Genomic DNA, 27,515 nt, shown 5'->3' with positions numbered 1-27,515 from the left:
ACAGGTGTCCCATGTGGGGGTTCATCTTGACTCAGTCTACAGCTCCTTTTACTGCAAGAGATGTGCTGTGAGAGGCCAGCAGCACACAGGCAGATAAAGCGAGTCCTTCCAGAAGCCAGAATGGCAAGGAAAAACTTGAAGCAGAGTGAGAGGGAAAATGAGAAGCCCAGAAAAGGCATGTGGTTATGAGAGGCAGTGGTTTCTGTGGCCAGGAAATTGAGGTTTCTGTTAGTGAAGAGGAGGAAGTCAGATGAGATGAGACCATGTGGGGAGGGGAGCTTTCATATCTGGGTTCTGAGGAGAGCTTCATTGGGGAATGAAGAATTTAGGAGCCATGTTTGTGTTTGGAGGAGCAACAAGTAAGCGCTGTTACAGTGAACAGGAACATGCTTTTGGCCTGAACACCAATGATTCAAGAAAGTGGATCCTGGGGAAAGGTTTGGTGGCAAAGGGAAGAATATGGACTTGCCTAGGATAGCTGGGACACCTGTCTGATTGAGCTCTAATCAAGGATATGTTATTCACCCTAGTTTGCTTCTCTGGGATTTCTTGTGTCCAGGGAGTACAAAATTATCAGTGATTAGTGATAGCCATCCCCTTCTCTCTTAATTATTTTCCTTTTCTCCAGTCCTGGTCACCTTCCTTACCTATTTTATCTCCTGATTTTTGCCTAGTATTCTGGTCTTTCTCAGCCCCCACCCCCAATTTCTCAGCACGCCCAGCCAGATCCCAAGAAGCCCTGTTCCCTTCCGTTCCCTCCTTCAGATCCTGCCCTGTACCCATCATAGCTGAGTGCACACTCAGGAGTGGAGTTGGCTGGGAAAGTTGCAGACCCACAGTAGGACTACAGCTCTCACCAGCTGCTGCTTGCATCTCTGATAAAGATCAGCCCTGTCCACAGAAAGTTGGGGTGGAGATACTTGTGGCTTGGCTCCACTTCTCTTTCCAATCTGTGCCCAACTTCCTCTTCTCCCGCTTCTTCCTTCTTTAGCATCTTTTATGCCCCTGGTGTTTCTGATCAACTCCAAAACCTTTGGTCCCTGAACTCTATTTCTCAATTAGTTAATTCTCTTTCTTCTCCTTATCAAACCTAAGCTGACTCCTCTTCGCTTTTCTGACCCCATATTCAAGGATGTAGGCCACATAATTTGAGGGGTTGTGCAGAATAAAAATCTGGGGCCCTGTCTTTCTCCATTCAGGCTGCTACAACAGAATACCACAGGCTGGGTGGCTTATAAACAACAAAAATTTATTTCTCACATATCCGGAGGCTGAGAAGTCCAAGATCAAGGAAGATTCAGTGTCTAGTGGAGGCCTGCTTTCTGGTACATACAGTATACTTTCTGGATGTGTCCTCACATGGTGGAAAGGGTCAGGGGTCTCTCTTGGGTCTCTTATAAGGGAGCTGATCACATTCATGAGGGCTCCAATCTCATAATCTAATCACCTCCCAAAGGCCCCACTTCCTAATAACATGACATTGGGGGTTAGAATCTCAACATATGAATTTTGGGAAGGCACAAAGATTCAGAACATAGCAGGTCTGTATTCAAATAGGCAGGATAAGAGTGCTTTTAAAGGTATTAAAATATAAAACTTTTTCGTTCCTTCTGAAGTTTCTCTCTCTCTCTGTCTCAATCTGTTATGGTGTCTTGTTTTGTTATTTTTGTTTATTTGTTTAATTTGCTAATGTTGTACCCCTTGGGCACAGGGATACTCACAGGGTGAGCACAGAGGCTCTCAGGTGCCTGGGGGCCCCACTCCATGACTCTGGCGCATGCAAGCTGCCCACTGGCTGCTGGGTTCCCCTTGCTGGGAAGAGGAAGTCAGTCTCCCCTTCCCACAGTGGCCACTACAACCCTCCACAGATGGGTGACCACATGAAATTGCAACCACTGTATGGCGATGCACTTGATTCTTGGATCAAGGGTGGGAAAGCAGGTCGTCCTGATCTGTCTCAAAACACTCTGTGGTGCGGCCTGGGTGGGGATGGCTAAAGCCAAGCTCTGTGCAGACACTGTGGGATGCATGCCCCCAAATCTTATTCTCCCTGTGTCCCTGCCAGAAGCAAGGTAATTGTGAAAGCTGATGGCAGAAGGGGCCTCCTCTGCTGATGAGATCAGGTGGTTGTATGGGCAGAGAGTGGCAGGATGGTGGTGGACAGGAGGGCAGGAATTGCCTGTGGCCCCAGACATTGGGGAGCAGATGGCAGAGAATCAGTGCTGGGGAGGTGAAGTGATGGGGGCCAAGATCACATGTCAGCAGAGAAGCCCTCACACAAGTTTTTTTTTTTGGCTTATTTGACTTCATTTATAAAACACACATTAAGATAAAATTATGAAGAATTTAAGGATGATGATCATAGGGCATCAACTATGATGCTGCATTGGTTGCATGCCCCATGAAGCAAGCCCAAGATATACAATACGACGATTAACTCACTATTTGGGGGATGATCCTGACTTTGCCTCTTTACAACCTTCAGAGAATTTTGCCTCTTTCAGGCTTTCCATCCCACGACCCTGGTTAGCTCAGCCTTCCCCAACCATTTCTGCCATCTTCCACCTTGGTCTGAGTCATGCGGATGTCTTGTGCCTGATCAGACCAATGTTGTTCCTCTCTTCCCATATCCCTCACCTTTTCATTCCCTACTCTTTGCATTAACTTGGGAAACATTTGCGTGTGTATGCTAGCTTTAGTGCCCTCATTTTGTTACCTTGGCGTGAAGTCTGCCGTCCCTGCAGCTCTATTTCATTTGAATGAGGGAGAAGCCTCATAAAGTTTTAAAAGAGCTTTTTAAGGATTACAGTCCCTATGTCTCTAAGGTTTTCCCAGGAGCCATTACACTTGAGAAGTCAGGATAAGCTTGTTAAACTTGTACAGCTGACCCTTGAATAACATGGGGGTTAGGAGTGATGATGGCCCCGTGCAGTCAAAAATCCATGTATAACTTTCGGCTTTTCCACATCTTAACTATTAATAGCCTACTATTGGCTGGAAGCCTTACTGCTAACATAAACAGTTGATGAACACATATTTTGTATGTTATATGTATTATATATGATATTCTTATAATAAAGTAAGCAAGAGAAAAGAAAATATTTTAAAGAAAATCAGAAGGGAGAAAAAATATATCTGCTATTTACTAAGTGGATCATCACATGTTCATCTTCATTGTCTTCATGTACAGTAGGCAGAAGAGGAGGAGGAAGAGGAGTTGCCTTGTCTTAGTGGTGGCAGAGTCAGAAGTAAACGCACACAGTTGAAACCCACGTTATTCAAGAGTGAACTGCAGTGTGAGGGTTTGAGTCAATCTAGTCTGGAGCTAACTGAGTTTGCTGTTTTGCTGTTGCTGCAATAGTCTTCAAGTTCCTCTACATTGCTCTGTTCCTAGGGTGGGGCTGGTTTGCCAGAAGGTTTTGTTAATGTCTCCACTCTCAGGTTTTGGTGTTTCCTTTGTGAAATATCTCTAGAGGACCTACCACCATGCTTTCCATTCTTCTAGCTGCAGACTCATCTTGTAATTGATATTTATGATACTGCTTGAGAGAAGGAGTAGGAGCACTATCTTTTGTTCTGGTGCAGTCCCATCCTTAGGCAGGTCAGTTGTTTTTGAATTTTTTGAAGTTTTGTCATGTAAGTGTTCCTGCCTTTCTTCCAGTAGTTTGGGACCTCTAATAGTCTGGAACCAGGATGTTTTCTTGTTCCTTCCCATTGTTTTTCTCCTCCTCAGCTGCAGTGGGTTTTCACATATGCCCTGAGGGCAGCAGGGCTTTCTGCCCTTTCCCCACCAAGTTAGGGCTTTTTTTTCTTTTAGATGGAATATTGCTCTGTCGCCCAGGCTGGAGTGCAGTGGCACGATCTTGGCTCACTGCAACCTCCGCCTCCCGATTCAAGTAGCTGAGACTACAGGTGTGCACCACCACAACTGGCTAATTTTTGTATTATTAGTACAGATGGGGTTTCACCATGTTGGCCAGGTTGGTCTCGAACTCCTGACCTTGTGATCCGCCCACGTTGGCCTCCCAAAGTGCTGGGATTACAGGTGTGAGCCACTGCACCCGGCCAGGGTTTTTTCTTTTCTTTTTTTTTTTTTTTTCTATGTCGCAATAGAGGAGATGGGTCTGATTGGGACTCACTACCCTTCCCATGCAGTAGCTGTTCTCATACCTTAGGCCCGTATCATGAGAGAGGATTTATCTGGTCTACATCTCTGACCCTAATGTTTCAGAAGACCCTGGTGAGGTTCATAGAAAAGGGCTTAGAGACTGATGTGAATTTCCCTGTTTTTGTGACTCCCAGGGCTTCTGTATACTCATGCTAGCCTTTACTAATTTGTCTAAAATTTTAGCTGAATTCTTATTCTTACTGGTTTGTATAGTATCTGGCATCTGTCCCAAGTAAACAAGGGTTTGCATTCCGTCTGTCCTTGGAGGAGTCTTCTTTCTTTATATTTTGGGTTAACTGGTTGCCCTGATATTTCAGTTCTTTGATAAATTCAAGTTGTGATTTTGATGGTCTGGCTTCAAAAACTTATAAGTATGAAAATGAAGCTCTTTCCAGCTTTTTGCATGCTAATCTTAACTTTAAAAATATTATCTGTAATCCCAGCACTTTGGGAGGCCGAGGCAGGTGGATCATCTGAGGTCAGGAGTTTGAGACCAACATGGTGAAACCCCATCTCTATTAATAATATAAAAGTTAGCCAGGCATGGTGGTGCATACCTGTAATCCCAGCTACTTGCAAAACCGAGGCAGGACAATTGCTTTAACCTGGAAGGCAGAGGTTGCAGTGAGCTGAGATCATGCCACTGAACTCCCGCCTGGATGACAGACTGAGACTCTGTCTCAAAACAAAACAAAAACAAATAAAAAAATTATTTGCAGGCCATGCCTGGTGGCTCATGCCAATAATCCCAGGACTTTGGGAGGCTGACACAGGAGGATTGCTTGAGGCCGGGAGTTTGAGGTTACAGTGAGCTATGATTATTCCACTGCACTCCAGCCTGAGTAACAGAGTGAAACCCTGTCTCAAGAAAAAAAATTTTTCCCCTAAATTAGCTTCAGATACTTTTTTTTTGAAAACCAAAAAATAAATAGTCCAAACACATTTATATGGATGATACCTACAAAGCACAAACATATATTTAGAAGCCCTTGAACAGTTACAAGCAGCATGAAAGACGAATGTAAATGTGTCCTGCAAAGACTCATTTATGACAAAACAACCCTGAAACATCCAAATAGGACTAATAAAAAGGGATCCTGGGATAAAGACTTTGGAATACTCCATTAATTTCACTGCTCACAAGTTCTGACTAGTTTCTTGTAAGTAATAGGAAATTTATAGCAGGATCTTTTATGTAAATCTCATGCCAGTAACTTGTACTTTTATCCTAAATAAAATTGTATGAGATTCTCATCTCACTACGTAGGGTTACAAGTAACTTTCATGATATCTTTAAAAAGTTTCATGTTGAATATCACCTCCATAATTAAAAAATGGATGCATAGGCTGAATTCATTCATTCATTTGACAAATATTCACTAAGTACCTACCACTTGCGAGGTACTCTGATAGGTGGGGATACAGTACGATAACGGTATGGAACTAACACTCCAAGTCAAACATTGAAATCAAAATTCTGGGCTGGCAAACATTAGTTAGGAGCCCCTATTTTAGAAAATATTATTTCAAGCAGGCCTTGTTTTTATCCAGAGAGTGTATACAGTATAATAAAACTCAGTACACCAAGATTTATAGTTCATGGCGTGTTTTTCTCCCTAAGTAGAGAAAAATCTCCTTCAATAAAGTGATTGTGTTGTCAACCACTGCATATTCTTAAGTGTACCAAGATGCTTGACTCCAGGCAGGTGCTAAGAGAGACTGTTGGGTGAGTGAATGTATATCAATGAAAATCAAATAGAGGAAATTTTCGTTATATGTTTTAGTGTTCCTGTGTTTTTTTTTTTTGTGATGGTTACTGGCTCTTCTCTAAGAATAATGGAGAAAAGGTGTTAGTTTGTACTGTCGCACAGGGCAGTCATAGGAGACTCTGAAAAAGCAAATAAATCAATGTTAAATCAGAAATGTGAATGTAGTAAGGGGGTGAAGAGACAGGGGAAGAGAATACATGGGAAAATATTGAAAAGGATAGAGTAATCAAAAAGAGCAGGGACATGGGAACTTTGGGCAGCACACTGGGAGCCATTTTGTTTTATGCTCTTATTGTATGATTGAGAAAAAAAATGTCCTTAGTGGTTAAGTGGCTTTTCAATGCCACGTCAGACTTGTTCCATAGCAGTTGAATTAGGGGAAGGTGAATAAGTTGGAGGTTGGTGACAAGGAGAGAAGCTGGAACAGAGAAGAGAGTCAGAACCAGAGGGAAATGAGAGACTGAGTAGGCATCTCAGGGTTTTTGAAGGAGTGGGTTTTCTTTGTTGCAGTCAGGGGAGGTTTGTCTGTTGGTTGCAGAAAGAAGTCAGAATAGAGATATCGTGGGGTAGGTTTGTTTGGAACAGAAATCAAAGACCAATTTTTCTGAGAGAAGGAAATAACATCTGCAAATGACATGCTGTTTTTGCTACTTCCATTGTTAGCTGTTCTCCCAGGTGATGGCAATGCAGATGGTAAGAACTCTGACAACTCTCTCTCTCTGTGTGTGTGTGTGTGTGTGTGTGTGTGTGTGTGTGTTTGTGGTTTCCCTAGCATATACCTGGAAACTGAGAGTGCCAGGCTGGCTCCATTCTGCCTATCCATGACTCCAGGTCCCCGAGCTCTTATGAAGGTGGTTGATAAGGCACGGGACTGTGTGGCAAGTGAATGTCTGCTAAGATCATGATGGATCCCCTTTTCTCCAGATTCTGAGTTCTTCCACTCTGGCACCTTTCTCTCTCCATTCTCTTTCTCAATGTCTTTCTCCCCTTTCTATCTGTTCTTTTGCCGCAGGACTCAAGGAGCCTGTCTCCTTCCATGCCATCCAGATCGCATCCTTTTACAACCATTCCTGGAAACGATATCTGGCCTCAGGTTGGCTGAGTGATTTGCAGACTCATACCTGGGACAGCAATTCCAACACCATCATTTTCCTGTGGCCCTGGTCCAGGGGAAACTTCAGCAATGGGGAGTGGAAGGAACTGGAAACGTTATTCCGTATACACATCATTAGGTCACTTGAGGGAATTAATAGATACGCCCATGAATTGCAGTTTGAATGTGAGTTCAGTTTCCTCCATGGAGAGTGGTGAGGTGGGAGAGAGGTATTGTCTCAATGTTTCTTATTCCTGTAGGAAGCAGCCTGACTCTCTTCTGTATCTTATTCTATTCTTTCCACCATAAAACTGCAATTGCATACTTTTGGGCAAGGGCTATCATCCAGACCCTAATTCTTCAAACACTTCTGCTACTTATGAACTCCTCTCTCATTGATTTCAGGGTTGCACATTGTTATCTTTTCTTACAGGTATCCCATGGCCACCCTTTTGCCTGCCCTACAACCAGATACCTTCAGCTTTCTCACTTTCTCATTCATTCTCTTCAGCAGTCTCTGTATATATACTCAATTGTAACCCATTGCATTTTATTCAACCTAAGTTGTTACAATTCCAGTTCTCTTACACCAGGTCCTTCCTCACCCACAGCAGTCACATCACCTTCTTTGACCAGTTTTCCCTCTTCCTCATGTTATTAATCTTTTCCTCCACCTACAGCTCCCACCAATTCCTCTTTCTCTGAATCCCTGACCAAACCAAATTTTATTCCATTATGTCAAACCCTGCACACTTCCCCCTTCTGCTTCTACAATCTTTGCTTCTACTCATTCCATTTTATCTGTTTTTTTCTTCCTCTTTCCTCTATTTCATAACCCCAGATCCTTTTGAGATACAGATGACAGGAGGCTGTGAGCTGCACTCTGGAAAGGTCTCAGGAAGCTTCTTTCGGATAGCTTATCAAGGATCAGATTTTGTGAGCTTCCAGAACAATTCATGGTTGCCATATCCAGTGGCTGGGAATAAGGCCAAGCATTTATGCAAAGTGCTCAATCAGAATCAGCATGGAAATGACATAACACACAGTCTCCTCAGTGACACCTGCCCACGTTTCATCTTGGGTCTTCTTGATGCAGGAAAGGCACATCTCCAGCGGCAAGGTCAGTACTGCACCCTCCCTCCAAGAACTTTTGATTTGAAAATCATACCCCTCCACCACCCCCTTCCAATTTAGAGTAAGGAAGAGCCACCCAGAAGTGGGAAAGGCTGGGTGCAGTGCCTCACATCTGTAATCCCATTGCTTTGGGAAGCTGAGGCTGGAGGACCACTTAAGGGCAGGAGTCCCAGACCAGCCTGAGCAACATAGTGAGACCAGTGTCTCTAAAAAATAAAAATAAGTTAGCCAGTCATGGTGGCACACACCTGTAGTCCCAGTTACTTAAGAGGCTGAGGCAGGAGGATCGCTTGAGCCTAACAATTTGAGGTTACAGTGAGCTACAATTTATAATTATGCCACTGCACTGCAGCATAGTGACAGAGTGAGACCCTGTCTCGAAAAAAAGAGAAATGGGAACGATGTGTCTATCTAAACTTCTAAACTGTTGTGGAGATATGAAAATCCAAGTCTGTATTTGAATATCTTTTCTGTCCTTTGCAGTGAAGCCCGAGGCCTGGCTGTCCCGTGGGCCCAGTCCTGGCCCTGGCCATCTGCAGCTTGTGTGCCATGTCTCAGGATTCTACCCAAAGCCCGTGTGGGTGATGTGGATGCGGAGTGAGCAGGAGCAGCAGGGCACTCAGCGAGGGGACATCTTGCCCATTGCTGATGGGACATGGTATCTCCGCGCAACCCTGGAGGTGGCCGCTGGGGAGGCAGCTGACCTGTCCTGTCGGGTGAAGCACAGCAGTCTAGGGGGCCAGGACATCGTCCTCTACTGGGGTGAGAAAAAGCTGAGGCCCAGGCTGGAAATGCCAGGAAGTGGACCTCAGGCATAGAGGGAGGGCAAGCTGAAAATTTTAGGATTTTAGGGATTATAGCCCCAACATGAATAAAAATAGATAATCTAAGAAATGGAAGTGTTGAAAATGACGGCCCTGTAGATGCAGGAGGATGCTGAGGGTTAGCTGAAGAATCCATCTCTGAGCAGGGATGAGAGAAAAACATAGAAAGAAAGGAGATTGGTAAGTTGGTTACTCAAATGAAAAAAAGAAGCCCAGGGAATGCAGTGAAACAGGGAGTGGGTGAGGTAAAATGGGGTGGATTATAACATCCTTGGTGTCTCCCCAAATTCACAGAACATCACAGTTCCATGGGCTTGATCATCTTGGCGGTGATAGTGCCTTTACTTCTTCTGATAGGTCTTGTGCTTTGGTTCAGGAAACGCTGGTGAGTTCTTTGCATGTGTCTTTCCTACTCTTAGCCTCTACCCCACTTTTCTTCCCATGTTTTTTGTTTCTCTCTCCTCAGTTCTTCTCTCCCCAGTCCCCTTCCCTCTTACTCCTCAATTCTCAGCTCCACCTTATTCAGAGTGACTTCTATCTCTGTTCTCGTCCAGTTTCTGTGAAGACACACCATGAGTCTCCTCGTCACCCTTCTCCATTTGGGGTGAGAGATCAGCAGCCCAAGTGCTCTGGACACACCTGAATACATCGTGGTGATGACGTCCTCTCAACTCTCCTTGTAAAACTTTTGTAATTTTTGCTTGTTTCTGATTAATGATCGTTTGTCAATATAAGCTCAATTTAATTTTGCAGGATTTGTTGTTCTGACCTGGGTTCTGGGACTTTAAAATTCAAATTTTATCTCCAAATGCAATGGGGTCCTAGCAATCTCCACATGTTTAACTATCAATGGATCATCAGGCCTGTTTTAGATATCCCTTACTCCAGAAGGCCTTCCCTGACTCACAAGTGGGAAGCAGTCTCTCCCTGGTCTGAACTCCCGCCACATTTTAGCCGTACTTTGCTAACTGTGCTCCTCACTTCCTCTCCTTCGTTGCAGTTATTTAGGTCCCCCCTTTCCTTCTAATTTTTCAGCTCCTTCAATGCAAAGTACACGCATTTTTAATATATGCATCCCTGGTGAAAGATCTTGCCTGCATGAAACATGTTCTCAATAAAACTCTGTGTTGAATTTATGCCAAATTTGTAGTGTTTTCTTATTCTTTTCCTTCCTGGTGCTTTTGAAGTAGTTGAGACATTTGATACTCTTCTGGTTAAAAGCCTTCTTGCTTGGAGGAAATTTTACACATTCCTAGTTCTGTAGTTTGTTCTCTGAGCTCCAGAGGGGAAACACAATTTTGCCTCTTACTACTCCTATCATTCAACTATAGAGAGCTCTTCGAGTTAAATTATTGTTCCAGGTATGCACGGCAGGATGTATATCTTTACTATTCAGTGGTTCAGGGACAAGCAGCAGAGTTCTCACATTGGAGCTTGTTAGAAAGGTAGAATTTGGGCCTCACCTTAGATTTACTGAATTATAATTTGTGTTTTGGAAAATCAGCAGGATACACACATGTCCATTAAAATTTGTGAGGCACTGATGCTGGTGATGCCTGAGATGTAGTACAAGTGTGTCACTGAATTGAAAATGATCAAAGAAGGGAACAAGAGTGTTACTCCTAAGATTGAAGTGAGATCAAGGCAAGTAATGTACCTACTGCACATACGCATTATTCACGGCAGTTATGTTCTGTGCAGTTGCTACAAACACTGAATTCGTGAGCACTGAGCCATTGTTCCCAGGGGAAATACAGGTGTTAGGTTCTTGTGAGATTTTTCACAACATTTTTGTTAACTGATGAATACATAAGCTTCTTTTATGTGTGTTTCTGTTTAAAAACATCTTATTTTATATATGTATATATTTATAATTAATTCATTATATGCAGTATTTCTTTATGATAAAACACTATCTAAGAAGTGTTTAATATATTCCTGACCTTGGTTAACGTGATCACAAATTTCTTTGGTTTTCAGCTTCACAACATTGCTGTCCACTACACTTAAAAAAAATGGTTGTCATTTCATGAATCCACAAATGTAGCTATTTTCCCATAGCTTCAGCATAGGATTATAGATGTTACTTTCCTAAGCAGCCTCACCTACAGATGGGTGAATTTCCTCCCCCTTTTCCTGCATGTACTGCACTGTTGATTTATTAACATTGAATTCATAGTCAACAATCCTGAAACTATAACAAGGCTTACCTAACACACACATTTTTCTCTGTAAGGCATGTCACAGCCTTCTTATGCTTAGGAAAATGAGACGGCACTTAAGCACTATGCTTGGGAACCATTTAAGATTGTGAAATCACCAACCAGAAACACAAAAATGTGGAAAAGTTGGCACTATATAGACTACAAAAAGGACACTTGTTTACTGTGTGAGAGCTGGAGCATGAAGACAGAGCACCACCTTTTTCGACCTTAGTTAGGAATATGTTCTTTGGGGGACTCAAATTTTGTACCTCTCTGCACATATTCATGAATGATTGTGAAAGTGCTATGAATATATATCTAGGGGTTACAAATAAAATTTGACAAGTAGGCGAATTAGCAAATATAACATTTTTAAATAATGAAGATTGACTATTGACCCCAGATGGTAGTATTTGTCAAGATATCCATAGCTAGACTTCAATTACTTTAGGATTCATGAATTAATTAAACAAATATTTTTTATGATTCTGCAGGTTGCCATTTTCATTTCTTGTTGTTTATTTCTCAGTTTTCTAGTACAGTAACTTATTTAAGTTGAACTTGGGGAAAGGGACTTAGGTCTAATTTGTTTAGGATACTGAGAAAAGGCGCCCAAGGCAAGGGAAACATCCACGCAGACCAGGTGCATTTGACAGGGGCTGCATACATGGAAATTTTTGGAAAATGAAGTTGTGATGGTTGAAGGGGAAAAGAAAAATACGGGATAGAGGAGAGCAAAGAATGGTACTGCTGTAGTCTTTCTACCTGTGTTTGACATGATTGGTTCCAACCCATTTGGGTTTCAATCCACCTTGCCACATTTGCATAGTAGTCATCTGACTTTTGGTTGGTTGATACCACCTTCAGCTCTAGTGGCCAGCCTAAGGCAATCATGATAACTCATTCTTTACAGTGTGATAGGCTAAAGGATGGAAGGTAACCTGAGATTTAAGCCAATCATCATATAGATCCCACTTACCCTTGCTCAGAGTGATGGTTCAGGGCTATGTACCTGTTCTAAAATGACACTGTTTACATGATGCCTGATTCTTATGTTTGACAATAGGGAAAAGAGATGCTCTCTCTTGTCCTGGATGGTATGGTGTGAGGTATAAGGCTTGAAACAGCTCAAGTCATTTTTTTTCAGCACCAGAGAAATCACACAGGCAAGAAGGTAGAGGCAACGGACTCTCAGAAGAGTCCAGATTAAACTGTATCCAAAGCCTGAATGAACCCTGGACTTCTCAGTGATGTTAGATGATACATTTCCTTTACTGTTTCAGCCTGTCAAGTTGAGTTTTCTCTTGTTTGTGCTTGAAAGCATCCTATCTGATGTACATGGACCCTAGGGGACACTTAGCTGATTTTACTCTTGGTTGAAGTATTCCTCTTTATTTCCATCTTCCTCTTTCTCCCTTCTTGGGATTGGCTATACTTTAAAATTGATTTCTTTTCTTTCACAGGTTGAGTATTCTTTATCTGAAATGCTTGGAATCACAAGTGTTTCAGATTTCAGATTTTTGGGGGGCTTTAGAACATTTCCATACACCCACCAGCTGAGCATCCCTAATCTGGAAATCTGAAACTTGAAATGCTCCAATGAGCATTTTCTTTCAGCATTGTGTCAGTGCTCAAAATATTTTAAATTCTGGAGCATTTTGCATTTCAGATTTTCGCATTAGGAATACCTGACCTGTAGTTTTTTTCTTATATGTGTCCTTATCTTTTAAAACTCTTACATTGTCCTGTTTTTAACTATGCCGCCTAAATTAATTACTCTCCTGAACTTTTCACATATTTCTGACCAGGAATAAAAGTGCTGCATCTGCTGCTAAGTGAGTGACTTTGGAAAGGTTCCCTGATCTTCCTTCTTTTCTTCAGTTAAATGGAGGCAAAAATATATACTCTTAGGATTTTCGTAGGAATGCAAAGGCAATCTAGTGTTATTAAAATGCCAGGAGTTTGGTCTACACCCTGCTGCTTGCCACATAAAAACCAGTTACTGAGGCAATGAGTATTGCCAGGGAAGAGGGCTTTAATTGACTGCTGCAGCCGAGGAGATAGGAAATCAATCTCAAATCCATTTCCTTGATTGACTAAAATTAGGGATTTATAGGGCAGGGAAGAAACAGAACCCTGTGTGGCAAAATAGGAATTAGGGAGAGGTAAGGAAGCAGAGTTGGTCAACAGCAAGCAGGTGGTTGCTTAAGCAAGCACGGTGGGTGAGGAGTCTGGCATCTCGTTGTCCAGATGCAGTAGTTTGGTAGGTTTTAGTTGTTTTTGACAAGGTTTAGTTCCCTGGCCAGGAATGTATTGCTAGTGACTTGGCTGCTGTGGGCAGGGAGAGTCTCAAAAGTCCTCCTAAGCAGCTGCCCAACACTTTTTTGGCTACAGGTGGGTGTTGGTTTTTCTTTCTCTGGCCCTACCTCTGCCAGCCCCAGCCGTGTTCCTGATTGCCTAGGAAGAGCAACCTTTGAAATGTGTCATCTGAGTCTGGATGGGTGAATGTCTTTTGTGGGTACCAGACAGTGGGATCTTCTCTCAATTTGGGGAATTCTGAAGGAATTTCCATTTGCAGGTTGAACAAGCCCAACTGATTGATATTGAAACTCGTTGGTTGCTGTAGCAATTGGACAGTGTTTTAGTGATTGCTTTTTTATTTGTGTGTGTTAATATAGTCACAGGAAATCAGAATTTGATAAATTGATAATATTTTGCAACACTGTTTGGTTTCAGTGTTCTTTGGAATCTGGAGAAGTTTGGCTTCTCCATGGGTCATGCTGTTGAGTGAGACAGTGGAACGGTGTTATGGTGTTATGTGTATCTAAGCTTTTAGGCTGCTGTTCTAAGCAGGGTTGGGCCGGGTTAGTACATGATGTTCTTCTATAGTGCTGTTTGGCTCTAGTGTTCTTTGGAGCCTGGGGAAATTTAGCCTTTAATAATCAACCGGCCATGGAAACTGCTTTACCCAAATTTTGGTTCAAAGCTTTCATTGGATTACATATTGGGGCAAACAAACCTGAGCCATGTGAACATGTTCCTAAACCAGTGGGTTGGTATTGCTATCTCATGGCTAGAGTTCCAAGGTAAAAGCTATTGGATCTTTGTGTGTGTATGTGTATACATGTTTAGATGTGTTTATGTGTATGTACATTTATTATGTTGTATGTCGTGTCTACCAAATTGGCTTATAAATAAAAGAGCATCTTATACACTAAATAAATAAATCTAAGCAATTTTCAATTTTATGTGACTTAAGTAAATGTTTATTTAAAAAGCTGGCTTTAAAATCATTAGTAAGATAAAAATAAGAATGTTTTAACAGTGTTAGAATACATTTTCTTCTGGGTTTTATAATTGTCTTTGCTAGATACTTTGAGGTGTCAGCGTTTGGCACAGAAGTTTATAAAAGTATAAACCCAGCCAAAACAAAATGATCTTTGTTTGTGTGCCTTCTTTGGCAAATAAGACTAATTAAATGTTGTTAGTTTAATAAAAACAGCTGAATCTTCTAAGTTATTGGCAAAAATACCTATGTATTTAAGTTGTTTACTTAGGTGAGCACCTAATATTCATAGGCTACAAATAATGGTCAACAGAGCAATAACCTGAAATGATGACTACCTTTGTCTATATCTCAGTTTTCAGAAGCCACTTATATAAATTGTTTTTTTTTTTCTTTTTTGAGACGGAGTCTCGCTCTGTCGCCCAGGTTGGAGTCCAGTGGCGTGATCTCGGCTCACTGCAAGCTCTGTCTCCCGGGTTCACGCCATTTTCCTGCCTCAGCCTCCCGAGTAGCTGGGACTACAGGCGCCCGCCACCAGGCCCGGCTAATTTTTTTGTATTTTTAGTAGATGGGGTTTCACCGTGTTAGTCAGGATGGTCTTGATCTCCTGACCTTGTGATCCGCCTGCCTCGGCCTCCCAAAGTGCTGGGATTACAGGCTTGAGCCACTGCGCCCGACTCATAAATTGTTCAAAAAGATGAAAGAATTGAATACATGTAAATGGGATACATGCTTGTAGGTGAGCTTTTTGTGTAATTTAAAATCTTAAAATTATTTTTGATGCTTCTTGGATGTCTGGGTAATTTCCAGTTAAGAAAGGGTTATGATATGGAGAAACATGTTTTTATAAATTGTGGAATGTTTTCATCTATAAAATGCAAATATTTGATAGACAGTTAAAGATTTCTCGCTTCCTAGATTTCACTAAATTTAAGGTTACTAAGAATAAGAATTGTAGTTAATATATAATTTGGTATATAAAACCTGCCAAAGAGGGTGTTTTCTTATTGAGAAATAGAATAATTTTGTCTAATTCAAATGTTTTCTAAAGTTTGATTCCAATTATGGACTTGGAAAAACTTATTTATGAAATAAGGTAGAAAGGAACCAGTAAGTAGGAGAGAGAGATGTGAAGAAAGTTAAGGATATAAAGATGTATTTTTGGCAAGAAAGGTTAAAAAGAAAAGAGGATAATTTTGTACAAGAATCTTTTTTTTTTAAACTTTTATTTTAGGTTTGGGGTACATGTGCAGGTTTTTTATATAGTAAACTCGTGTTGTGGAAGTTTGTTGTACAGATTATGTCATCGCCCATGTACTAAGCTTAGTAGCCAATGGTTATTTTTTTCTGCTCCTCTCCCTCCTCTCATCCTCCATCCTCAAGGAGGCCCCAGTGCATGTTGTTTTCTTCTTTGTGTTCATGAATTCTAATCATTTAGCTCCCACTTAAAAGTGAGAATATGTGGTATTTTGTTTTCTGTTCTTGCATCAGTTTGCTAAAGATAATGGCCTCCAGCTCCTTCCATGTTCCCACAAAAGATATGATCTCATTCTTTTTTGTGGCTGCATAGTATTACATGGTGCGTATGTTCTACATTTCCTTTATCTAATCTGTCGTTGATGGGCATTTAGGTTGAATCCATGTTTGCTATTGTGAATAGTGCTTCAGTGAACATTTGTGTGCATGTGTCTTTATGGTAGAATGATTTATATTTCTCTGGGTATATACCTAGTAATGGAATGCTGGGTTGAATGGGTATTTCTGTTTTTAGCTGTTGGAGGAATCACCATACTTCTTTCCACAATGGTTGAACTAATTTACACTCCCACCAACAGTGTATGTGTGTCCCCTGAGAAAACAATCTGACAGCTTTTTTTTTTTTCCTAAAAATAAACGAATTTTTTAAAAAAAATTTAGGACAAAACAGAAAGTTCAAGCATGACACAGATGCCTTGTTGAAGTCATATGTTGTTTTCTTTCCATTTCTCTGTGTGTTCATCTTCATGTACATACAGAGAAAATAAAAAGTTGAAAAGTTTATATAGTAAATATCCTTTAAAAACTGATAGAAAATTGGAGACATTTGACTAATTAACATTGTTCACCATTAAAGCTCTTAGTCTTGCTGAAGGTACAATAATAATTATTATAAAGAAATACATTGGCAGTTTGATAATTCTTTTTAAATATAGTTAAGCATGAAGCCAGATTTAACGTGGAGTCAAATTTTACATAAATGCTTGCATTGCTTGGTTTCACACTGTATTTGCTATTCTACATAGAAAGTACTAGCACTAAGGTACTTATTGGTCACATGCCTAAAGTGAATTTCTTAATTGCACAAAATGTAGAGTGGTACTGATGGACTTAAACACATTAATTAGTATATCAGAAACAGAATATCTATCACGTTTTTTAGGCTCTGGATAACACTGTAGACTCCAAGGTAAACTGAGTAAGAGAAAATTTGGGAGTCATTTTCCTGTTGGTTTTGCTTTTAATTTTCATTTATTTGCTGTTTGTTCTCCTTTGGGTTTTACTTATATTTACATATATATAAAACAACTGATGTTTTTTAGTTTCTACTGTGAGGCTTGTATTTGGTTCTATGAATAGTCATTTTGTTTCCTATGCATTTCCAAAGACTTATCATTTGCTCTATTTATCTAAAATTCCTAAGCTATCTTTGTCAAGCTTCCAAAAATTGGCAGAGGACAGCAGCCATTTAAAGTTTGGACTGGGGCTGGGTGCAGTGGCTCATGCCTATAATCCCAGCACTTTGGGAGGCCAAGGTGACTGGATCACCTGAGGTCAAGAGTTCCAATCCAGGCTGGACAACATGGCAAAATCCTGTCTCTACCAAAAATACAAAAATTAGCTGGGGGTGGGATTACAGTAATCCCAGCTACTCAGGAGGCTGAGGCAGAAGAATAGCTTGAACCCAGGAGACGGAGGTTGTGGTGAGCCAAGATTGCACCACTGCACTCCAGCCTGGGTGACAGAAGTGAGACTCTGTATCAAAAAAAAAAAAAAAAAAAAAAAAAAAAAAGTTGAATTTTACTTTGTAAAATTAAGAATTTCTGTTCAACAAACTACACACTGAGAAAAATTAATGTGTAGACAATTGAGAAAACTATTTGGAATTTTAACAATAAAATGGGTATATATAACATATATGAGATATACACCCATATATGAATTTGGAGATGTTTGTTGATTACGTATACATGTGCAGAAACAACAGACCAGACTGTTGCGAAGGTCTTCAAGAAAGTGCTGAATGCAATGCATCAATACACGAAGCATACAGTACAATACCTGTGTTGCAATTAGAGTTGTACACATCAAATAATACCACCTTTTTTCTTCTATAATTGAGATTTTATTGGTTGTGTTGAGGGTCAGTACACAGATATTTCAATTCTTAACATATGTACTGAAAATCTAAAAAGCCATGTATTGTAATTATTTTTTAAAGTTGTTCCAGTGACTTTCCAGCTTAAAATTTGGAGGCAAATTTTCCTTAAGAGGTTACCAAGTACCAGTATCTTCACATGTTGATAAGCTGTTACAGACATCCCACCAATTCACAATTGAATAGCATATACACTACACACTCAAATTTTTAGTATTTCACAGCATGGTAACAAAGTTATTAGAAAAACAGGACTACCACGACCAAAGATGTTACAGAGTGCACACAATTCTGACAGGGAGAGCCATGATCAAGGAGTGGTTTCCTTTAGGAAACAATTCTACTGAGAAACAACATGGGACTAGAAGTAATTTAAAATGTTCAAGACATTAAAGGCAGGACTGTGACTCCATATTGCCATTTAGTATGCTTTGTATTATAGGATATAAAAGCTAACCCCCCATCCATGGAATGTTAAGCTGACACCCAAGACAAAGCCTCCCATAATTCGATATTCCATACCATTTTCTGGTACCAAAAAATAAACAACCAGAGAATGGTTTATTTAAAAAAAAAGCACTTACACTTAAAAAATGAGGTGAGATGGGATTCACTCTTTCTTAAAAATATTTCTAGAGCTACTGAAAAATTTTGTTTACAAAATAGTTGATAAAAATATTCCTCCAGGTTGTACAAGAAGGGAGACAGGGAAGACCGATAAGACATGGAATGTAATACTAATCAGACTTGGCTTCTTTCTCTGCAGCTTCAGAGGCTGGACTCTCCTCGATTTTAGTTTTTCCTTTTTCTGAAGTAAATCTTTAGTTTCTTGATTACCCACGTCGGCCTGTTTTCCCTTTGCTCCTTTTTCCCCTTTTGTTTGCAATTTTTTGTCTGAAGATTTGTCCTTTTCTTTCTTTCTTTTTTTTTTTTTTTTTGATTGAGTCTCGCGTCTCGCTCTGTCACCTAGGCTGGAGTGCAGTGGTGCGATCTCGGCTCACGGCAACCTCCGCCTCCCGGGTTCAAGCGATTCTTCTGCCTTCACCTCTGGAGTAGCTGGGATTACAGGCGCCCGCCACCACACCTGGCTAATTTTTGTATTTTTAGTAGGGACGGGGTTTCACCATGTTGGCCAGGTTGGTCTCAAACTCCTGACCTCAGGTGATCTGCCCACCTCGGCCTCCCAAAGTGCTGGGATTATAGGCCTGAACCACCACGCCTGACCTCCTGCTGCCTTTTCCGGCTTCATTTCCACTTTTGCAGGAGAAGGTTTAGCTGACAACGGCACTGATCTCCTCTTGGGCTCTTCCTTCACAGATCCTTCATCCCGGTGGTGCAGAGCGCGTGTGCCAGGTGCCTGCGGCCGCTGCCCGTGAGAGCCTTGGTGAAGCTAGGCTGCCTGGCCACTGCCGCTCCTCCCGCCTGAGCTGCTGAGACCCCGACACCATGTGTTATAAGAACACATAGGCACAGAAGGATGACACATTAATACATTAAAATGTGGGGAAAAGAAGAAAGTGGGGATAATAAGCAAATAAAATAATTTACAGAGGAAGCCCGCTCAGGCCAAATGATATCCACGAGCCATGAATAGAAGAGAATGAACTCAACAATCTACACTTAAGATTCCAGAGAAGACAGAACACAATACAACAAATCAAAAATTGGAAAATTATGATGCATAGAATGAAGAGACTGAATTGGGATAAAAGGGTTGCACCATGGGTAACTTCCCAGGGAAAAATAATAAAAATGCATGATATTGTGTAAAATACTTCTGTGTCTAAGTACAGAATCAAAATATCTGCAACATTAAAACTCGGGTTGAAAATGTCAGGGTTTTTCACCCTGATACCCAAACCAGGAAAAGACAATAATAATAATGATAAAAAGAAAACTGCAGACCAATATCCCTAATGAACGTAGGTGCAGAAATTCTCAACAAAATACTAGCTATCTGAATCCAACAGCATATCAAAAAGTTAATACATCATGGTCAACTGGGTTTTGTATCAGGGATGCAGGGATGGTTTAACATATGCAAGCCAATAAATATGATACATCACGTAAACAGAATTAAAAACAAACATGTGATCATCTCAATAGATGCAGAAAGAGCGTTTGATAAAATCCAGCATTCCTTTATGATAAAACCCTCCAAAAAATAGGCATAGAAAGAACTTACCTCAAAGTAATAAGAGCCATATAAGGCAAACCCACCGCCAACATCATACTGAATGGGGAAAATTTGAAAGCATTCCCCTTGATAAGTGGAACAAGACAAGGATGCCCACTTTCACCACTTCTATTCAATATAGTACTCAAAGTCCTAGCCAGAGCAATCAGACAAGAGAAACAAATAAAGGACATCCAAATTGGAAAAGAGATCAAACTGTCACTGTTCACCCACGGGTTGATCACATACTTAGAAAAACCTAAATACGCATCCAAAAACTCCTAGATCTGACAAACAAATTCAGTAAAGTCTCAGGATACAAAACCAATGTACACAAATCAGTAGCACTGCTACACACCAACAGTGACCAAGCTGAGAATCAAATAAAAAAACTCAATCCCTTTCACAACAGCTGCAAAAAATAAAATAAAATACTTAGGAATATGCTTAATAAAGGATCTTGAAAGATCTCTACAAGAAAAACTACAAAACACTGCTGAAAGAAATCATAGATGACACAAACAAATGGTAACACATCCCATGCTTGGGGATGGGTAGAATTAATATTGTGAAAATGATCTTGCTGCCCAAAGCAATCTACAGATTCAATGCAATTCCCATCAAAATATCTTTATAATTTTTCACAGAACTAGAAAAAAGAATCCTAAAATCCATATGGATCCAAAAAAGAGCCCACATAGCCAAAACAATACTGTGCAAAAGAACAAATCTGGACGCATCACTTCATTTAACTTTAAATTACACTACGAGGCTATATTTACCAAAACAGCATCGTACTGGCATAAAAATAGACACGTAGACCAATGGAAAGCATAGAAAACCCAGAAATAAAGCCATATATTTAACAACCAACTGATCTTTTTCAAAGCATACAGAAACATAAAGTAGGAGAAATGACACCCTATTGAAGAAAAGATGCTTGGATAACTGACAAGCCACATGTATAAGAATGGAACTGGATTCCCATCTCTTACCTTATGCAAAAATCAACTGAAGATGGATCAAGGACTTAAATATAATACCCCAAACCATGAAAACTCCATAAGATAACATCAGAAAAACTCTTCTGCACATTGGCTCAGGCAATTAATTCATGACTAAGGCCTCAAAAGCAAATGCAACAATAACAAAAATAAATATATGGGACCTAATTAAACTAAAAAGCTTCTGCACAGCAAAAGAAATAATCAGTGGGGTAAACAGACAACCCACTGAGTGGGAGAAAATACTCATAGACTATGCATCTGACACAGGACTAGTATCCAGAATCTACATGGAACACAAATAAATCAGCAAGAAAATGACAAAAATTCCACCAAAAAGTGGGCAAAGAAAGTAAATAGACAATTCTCAAAAGAAGATATACCAACAGCTAACAAACATTAAAAAAATGCTGAACATCACTAATCATCAGGGAAATGAAAATTAAAACTACAAGGAGCTACCACCTTACTCCTACAAGGATGGCCATAATTAAAAAGTAAAAAAAACAAAAGATGTTGGCACGGATGTGGTAAGAAGGGAACACTTATACACTGTGGTTGGGGATGTAAATTAGTACAACCACTATGGAAAACAGTATGGAGATTCCTTAAAGAACTCAAAGTAGAACTACCATTCGATCCAGCAATCCCACTACTGGGTATCTACCCAAAGGAAACGAGATCATTATATGAAAAAGACACATGCACATGCATGTTTATAGCAGCACAATTCACAATTGCAAAGATATGGAACCAATCTAAGTGCCCATTGACCAATGAGTGGATAAAGAAAATGTGGTATATATTTACCATGGAATACTACTAAGCCATAAAACAGAACAAAATAATGTCTTTTGCAGCAACTTGGATGGAGCTGGAGGCCATTTTTCTAAGTGAAGTGATTCAGGAATGAAAAATCAAATATTGTATGTCTCACTTATAAGTGGGAGCTAAGCTATGAGGACACAAAGGCATAAGAGTGATATAATGGACTTTGGATACTTAGCAGGGGGGAGATTGGGAGGGGGTGAGGGATAAAAGACTACATATTGGATACCGTGTACACTGCTGGGTGACAGGTGCACTAAAATCTCAGAAATCACCACTAAATAACTTATCCATGTAACAAAAAACCACCTGCATCCCAAGAACTAATGGAAAACAAACAAAAAACAAGTTTTTGTATTCTACCAGTAGATGACAGTAGAGATTAAAATGCCATTTCTGCATATGCTTGTTATTAAAAATTTTGTCTTATGGCTCCCCCCAAATCATGCAGCAGCTCAGAAACCTATCCTTAAATTCATAATAACTTTTTGGCTCTAAAATATTAAAAATATATTGATAACAATCCAGGAATAGAATCCAGGGAAATATATGGCCAATAAAATAAGATGAAGCCAAGAACAGCGTAAATTTTTAAAGACGTGCCACGATACCCTATACTCTGGTTAGATGTGGGTCACACATTGTTAGAGGTCCATGATGATTAAGACAGGATCAGTTACATACTCACAGTGTCTAGAAGATAGACAATGGGCTGTTTAGGAGAATTACAGCTATTCCTGGTCCTGAGGCCACAAGGACATTTCTTCCATCAGAGGAGAAACTACTTAACGCAGTGAACAATGTTCTCAGGGAAGTCCTTTCAGTAAATTTTATGAGGTCCATAGGTCTTTTTGTGATTAAGTCTCTTAAAGTAAGATCATTATGTCAGCCTATGACAAAGACTGGGAAAAGTAATTCTACACAGCATAACAGGATCTAGTCCAGACATTCAGCTTTCTGATGTTCTAGCAAACCCAAGGGTAGATTTTGTTATCTGTAGAAATGAATAGATTCTACATCTTTCAAAGATACTGTTTATATTGAACGGATTTAAATTATTTTTGAAGCAGCAGCAACAACATTTAGATTATGCATTCTAACATATACCAGATGTAAAACTATTTTCTATCATCTGTTAAATACAGAACAGTAACTTTAACAATAGGTTGACTTATGAGTGGAATTGGAATTGGAAATTTCTTGTGGCTTCTGCAAATCTACTCAAGGACTTCTGCTTGAATCTTAGGCTTGCTCCCAGAAGGCTGATAGCACCCATAGAGAGCACCAAGATTCTTCTTGTAATATAATTTTTTTCCCCAAATTCAAAGGCACTAGTTGACATAACTACAATCCCCTTCATCCCAATGCACAACCAACTCTACTTCATAGAGAATGCCAGATATGGCTTTAGACAGGAAACTATTTGAAACAGATATGAATCTTAATATGAGTATAAAGTGAGAAAAAAGAATACTATGAGTATGAAGTAAGAAAAGCAGCCATGGGTCCTTGAGCTATTTCCAGATTGCCTATTCAAGTAAAACTGGTTATTAACTATACACCTACATAGCTAAATAAATAAATGGCTTGCCAAATGGGTTGTATGGTAGAGAACACTGGTTGTCTCCCAGGATATTTTTGTCACTTCCTTTAGAATAACTGAAACCTGCCGATTATTAGCTGGGCAGAATAAAAGCTATGTTTCTTGGCACCTTTGAGCTGATTGCGGTCATGTGATTACAACCTGACAAATGTGATGTATAACTTCTGCAGAAAGCAGCTCTGAAATCATGGGAAGTGGATGTGCTCACTTCTTCCCTTCCTCTTATTGGCTGGATGAAAGGTGGATTTGATGGAAAGAACTCTGGCAGTCACCTCAGAGTATGGGATGACCACTGGAATGAGGACTAACTCTGGTAAAGACCAAAACAAAACAAAAAAATAAAAACTCTCTCCCCCAAAAAAAGGAAACTGGGAACTGAGTTCCTGATACCATGGAATGCCACATCAACCCTGCATTGCCTACTCCTGTCTTTTTATGAGAGAGAGAGAGAGAAATGTGGTTGCATTTTTATTTATTTATTTATTTTGAGATGGAGTCTTGCTCTGTAGCCCAGGCTGGAGTGCAATAGCACGATCTCGGCTCACTGCAACCTCCGCCTCCCGGGTTCAAGCAAGTCTCCTGCCTCAGCCTCCTGAGTAGCTGGGACTACAGGCACGCGCCACCATGCCCAACTAGTTTTTGTATTTTTAGTGGAGATGGGGTTTCCTCATATTGGCCAGGCTGGTCTCGAACTCCTGAGCTCAAGTGATCCACCCACTTCGGCCTCCCAAAGTGCTGGGATTACAGGCATGAGCTACTGTGCCTGGCTACATCTTTTAAAAGATACTGTCAGTTTGAATTTTCTGTCACTCACAATCAAACTTAACTAATTCAGGATGTCAGTTGAGTATCAACTAATCATCAATAGCATTGGTCTATGAAATGCTTATTTGAGGCTCTTTACTTTTCTCATTGTGATGACCTATGTGGGTTACTTAATTTTTGCTAAGACAAAATAAAATTTTGATAATAGCACCCAAGTTATTTGTATGTAAGTTCACTTTCACTTTTGTCTTTATATTTTCTAAAGCAAGGGAGAAAACGCAACTAGCCGTTCCAAAATTTATATGAAAACAAACTTGTTAGAAATCAGAGGGAACTTCTGGGAAAAATGATAGAGTGAAATATTTCATAAGCCATTTCACTTAGGTAAATCCCAAGTAGAGAAAGAAACTTCATCTATATTGAATCTAGTAAAGAGCTGTAACTTACAACAAAAGCCAAGGAGTTTCTATTTTTTACGTTTTCACCTTTTCTACTTTGTCAGAAACACTGAATAGAGTTTTGTCTTTTCTAATCCTTGTTAGACTTCTGATTTAAAGAGAGGAAGGGAGAAAAAAATGCCAACTCTGCAGACGCCTTTAGAGTTTAGTTTTATCATAAAAACTGTTTGAATAATTAGACCTTTACATTCCTGAAGATAAACATGTAATCTTTTATCTCATTTTGTTCAACAAAATTGTTCAGAAAATCAAAGTCGTAAAGAAAATGTAAAATTTAACATTTTAATACTGATGTTTTACACTCTTTTACTTAACATTTTGGAGAGTAATTGCCTTGCTCTTCAACTCAGGAAAACACTTTTTTTTTTGTGGCTAATGTAGTTGGTTTCTGTAACAACATCAGCAAATAAAAGGATGCTGATTATTGAAAAGAAAGTTATAGTAAAAGTTGGTATAAATTTTTAGCACACATTTTTCTAATTTTGAGTATGATGAAAGGTTGATATCTACAGTTTAATAGAAAAAGTTCAATTCAGGAGAGCGTAAACAAAGCTACTAGGACCTTTGTTAGAAGATGACTATAGGGAATAAAGTATTATGGAAATGGAGAATAAAATAATTTGGGAAGAATCTTTTGGTGGAGCCAACGTAAGTGGCCTTTGGTTTTAGAAAACAGGCTGTGGCCTGTTTTCTGAGTCTTTGACCTTGTTGGTGTGCAGTGGCCTATGTTGTTGAACATGACTGGCTTTTATATGCTGTGCGACTGCCTCCTTACCGCTGTGGTCTGAATAGGCAGTTGTAGGGCTTTGTTTCTAGTGGCCATTTGAGGTTTTTATTGTGGTAAGTTGTGGCTGTTTAAGATGGGTTTGCTTAAGATGAGTGTTAAGTGGCTCTATGTAGATGAGTGTCTCAGGTCAGTTGCTGAGGAAACACTCAGATGAGCCTCGGCCTGCAGAACGCTTACTGGGGAGTGTTCTATGAAACAGCACTACCAAAAGAGAGAGCAAAGCAGGACTGAGCAGAGACATGGAACTGTGATGCAGTTGTAAGAGAGGATCTAACAAACTCATAGAGAGTTCTGGAGCTAAGATGGCCCTTCAGAGGTTTTCTAAAATGAAGTAATGGGCTCATACCTTTGTACTTCTACATTTGATGTGGGCTTTCCCTAGGGAAAGAATGCCCACTTAGGCAAAGTGGCTCCCTTCTACATAAGGCAATTTTTAGAGGGACACATCTGTGAGTGGTCAGCAGCCAACACTCCCTGAAGCTGGGAATAAGCATATTAGTCCTGAAGAGGGTGTATTGCTGGCTGACCACAGCACCCACTAGAGCAAGGGTATATCCTTATGCAAGTGCGGATTTACTTGCTGGACCTTAAATAATGCCTCACAAATGGTGTCAATATTATAAACACAGGCCAAGGCCAGAGCAAATCTTAGGAAATATGCATGGGATTGTACAAGCAGTAACCTTAACTAGGCTGCCTCAGCATGATGACTAAAGCAAAAATTCTATTAATGGAACCAGAGACCTCTTGGATATCGGTTCTTCTTCTTCCTCTTTTTTTTTTTTGACGGAGTCTCGCTCTGTTGCCCAGGCTGGAGTGCAGTGGTGCGATCTCGGCTCACTGCAATCTCCGCCTCCCGGGTTCAACCAATTACTCTGCCTCAGCCTCCTGAGTAGCTGGGACCAAAGGTACGCACCATCACGCCTGGCTAATTTTTTGCATTTTGTAGAGACGGGGTTTCATCATGTTGACCACGATGGTCTTGATATCCTTACCTCGTGATCCTCCCTCCTCAGCCTCCCAAAGTGCTGGGATTACAGGGGTGAGCCACCGTGCCCAGCTGACATCAGTTCTTCTAAAACACCAGGCAGCAAAATAATTATTGCCAGTTTTTGCCTTGATTTTCAGTCCAGACTGAAAGGTCGGCAGTCTAGATGAGGTACCTCAAATTTGGTTTGTCTCCTATATCATTTTAAACTGGTTTCAGGGTCAAGAAGGAGTCCCAGGAAAGAACTCACCTTGACTTTATGTAGCTTGTACAGAGGCCCAGGAATCATCTCCCACTACATAGGCTCAATTTGCCTATACCTGTTATTGCTTAGATTTTTGAGACACAAATTGTGGCTTCACACATATAACGATGGTAAATTCTATTAATAAACAACAAAAAAGGAAACAGAAGGACTTTTTTTTTTAATTATACTTTAAGTTCTAGGGTACATGTGCACAACATGCAGGTTTGTTACGTGTGTATACACGTGCCGTGTTGGTTTGCTGCACCCATTAACTCATTATTTACATTAGGTATTTCTCTTAATGCTATCCCTCCCCAATCCCCCCACCCCCCAACAGGCCCTGGTGTGTGATGTTCCCCGCCCTGTGTCCAAGTGTTCTCATTGTTCAATTCCCACCTATGAGTGAGAATATGCGGTGTTTGGTTTTCTGTCCTTGCGATAGTTTGCTCAGAATGATGGGAAACAGAAGGACTTCTGTTTCTAGAAATGTTATACTACGTAATTTGGACCAACTCTCTTATCAAGGATGTCTAGAAAAAACCAATAAAATATAAAATAAAATCTGCCTCAAGGCATCAAAGAACCAACAAAGGGGAGATGGACTATTGGGTTAATATCTGGGAGAAGAGAGAAACTCATAGTGATGAACCCTGTATTTGGGGCTGCTTTTCTCCCCAGAGGCATCTACTGATTCCATGAGAGGCGCTAATGAGACTGAGAAGCTAAGCTTTTAACAGACTTGTAAATCTTCAAAGATAAAATTGAA

At 40.3% G+C, this 27,515-nt stretch overlaps 1 protein-coding gene and 1 pseudogene across 2 annotated transcripts; one reads left to right on the top strand and one right to left on the bottom strand.

Moving 5' to 3' along the window:
- Nucleotides 1-283: 283 nt before the first annotated feature.
- CD1A (CD1a molecule) lies at nucleotides 284-10,131 on the top strand. Of its 2 annotated transcripts, none has more exons than XM_024247035.2 (6): nucleotides 284-359; nucleotides 6,950-7,216; nucleotides 7,872-8,150; nucleotides 8,648-8,926; nucleotides 9,283-9,373; nucleotides 9,543-10,131. In XM_024247035.2, exons 1-6 carry the CDS (start codon nucleotides 317-319, stop codon nucleotides 9,562-9,564), a joined length of 981 nt encoding a protein of 326 aa, XP_024102803.2. In that variant the 5' UTR covers nucleotides 284-316; the 3' UTR covers nucleotides 9,565-10,131. The 2 variants fall into 2 exon arrangements, with proteins under 2 accessions (XP_024102803.2, XP_002810030.2); XM_002809984.4 differs by lacking the exon at nucleotides 284-359 and adding an exon at nucleotides 6,327-6,630.
- Nucleotides 10,132-18,329: 8,198 nt separating this feature from the next.
- Nucleotides 18,330-26,791, bottom strand: LOC129057809 (uncharacterized; annotated as a pseudogene).
- Nucleotides 26,792-27,515: the final 724 nt, after the last annotated feature.

This window comes from Pongo abelii, chromosome 1 (genome assembly GCF_028885655.2).
Source record: "Pongo abelii isolate AG06213 chromosome 1, NHGRI_mPonAbe1-v2.0_pri, whole genome shotgun sequence".
Lineage (NCBI taxonomy): Eukaryota > Metazoa > Chordata > Mammalia > Primates > Hominidae > Pongo > Pongo abelii.
The sequence above is the reverse complement of the archived record's forward strand: the minus strand, read 5'-3'. Positions and strand labels throughout refer to the sequence as shown.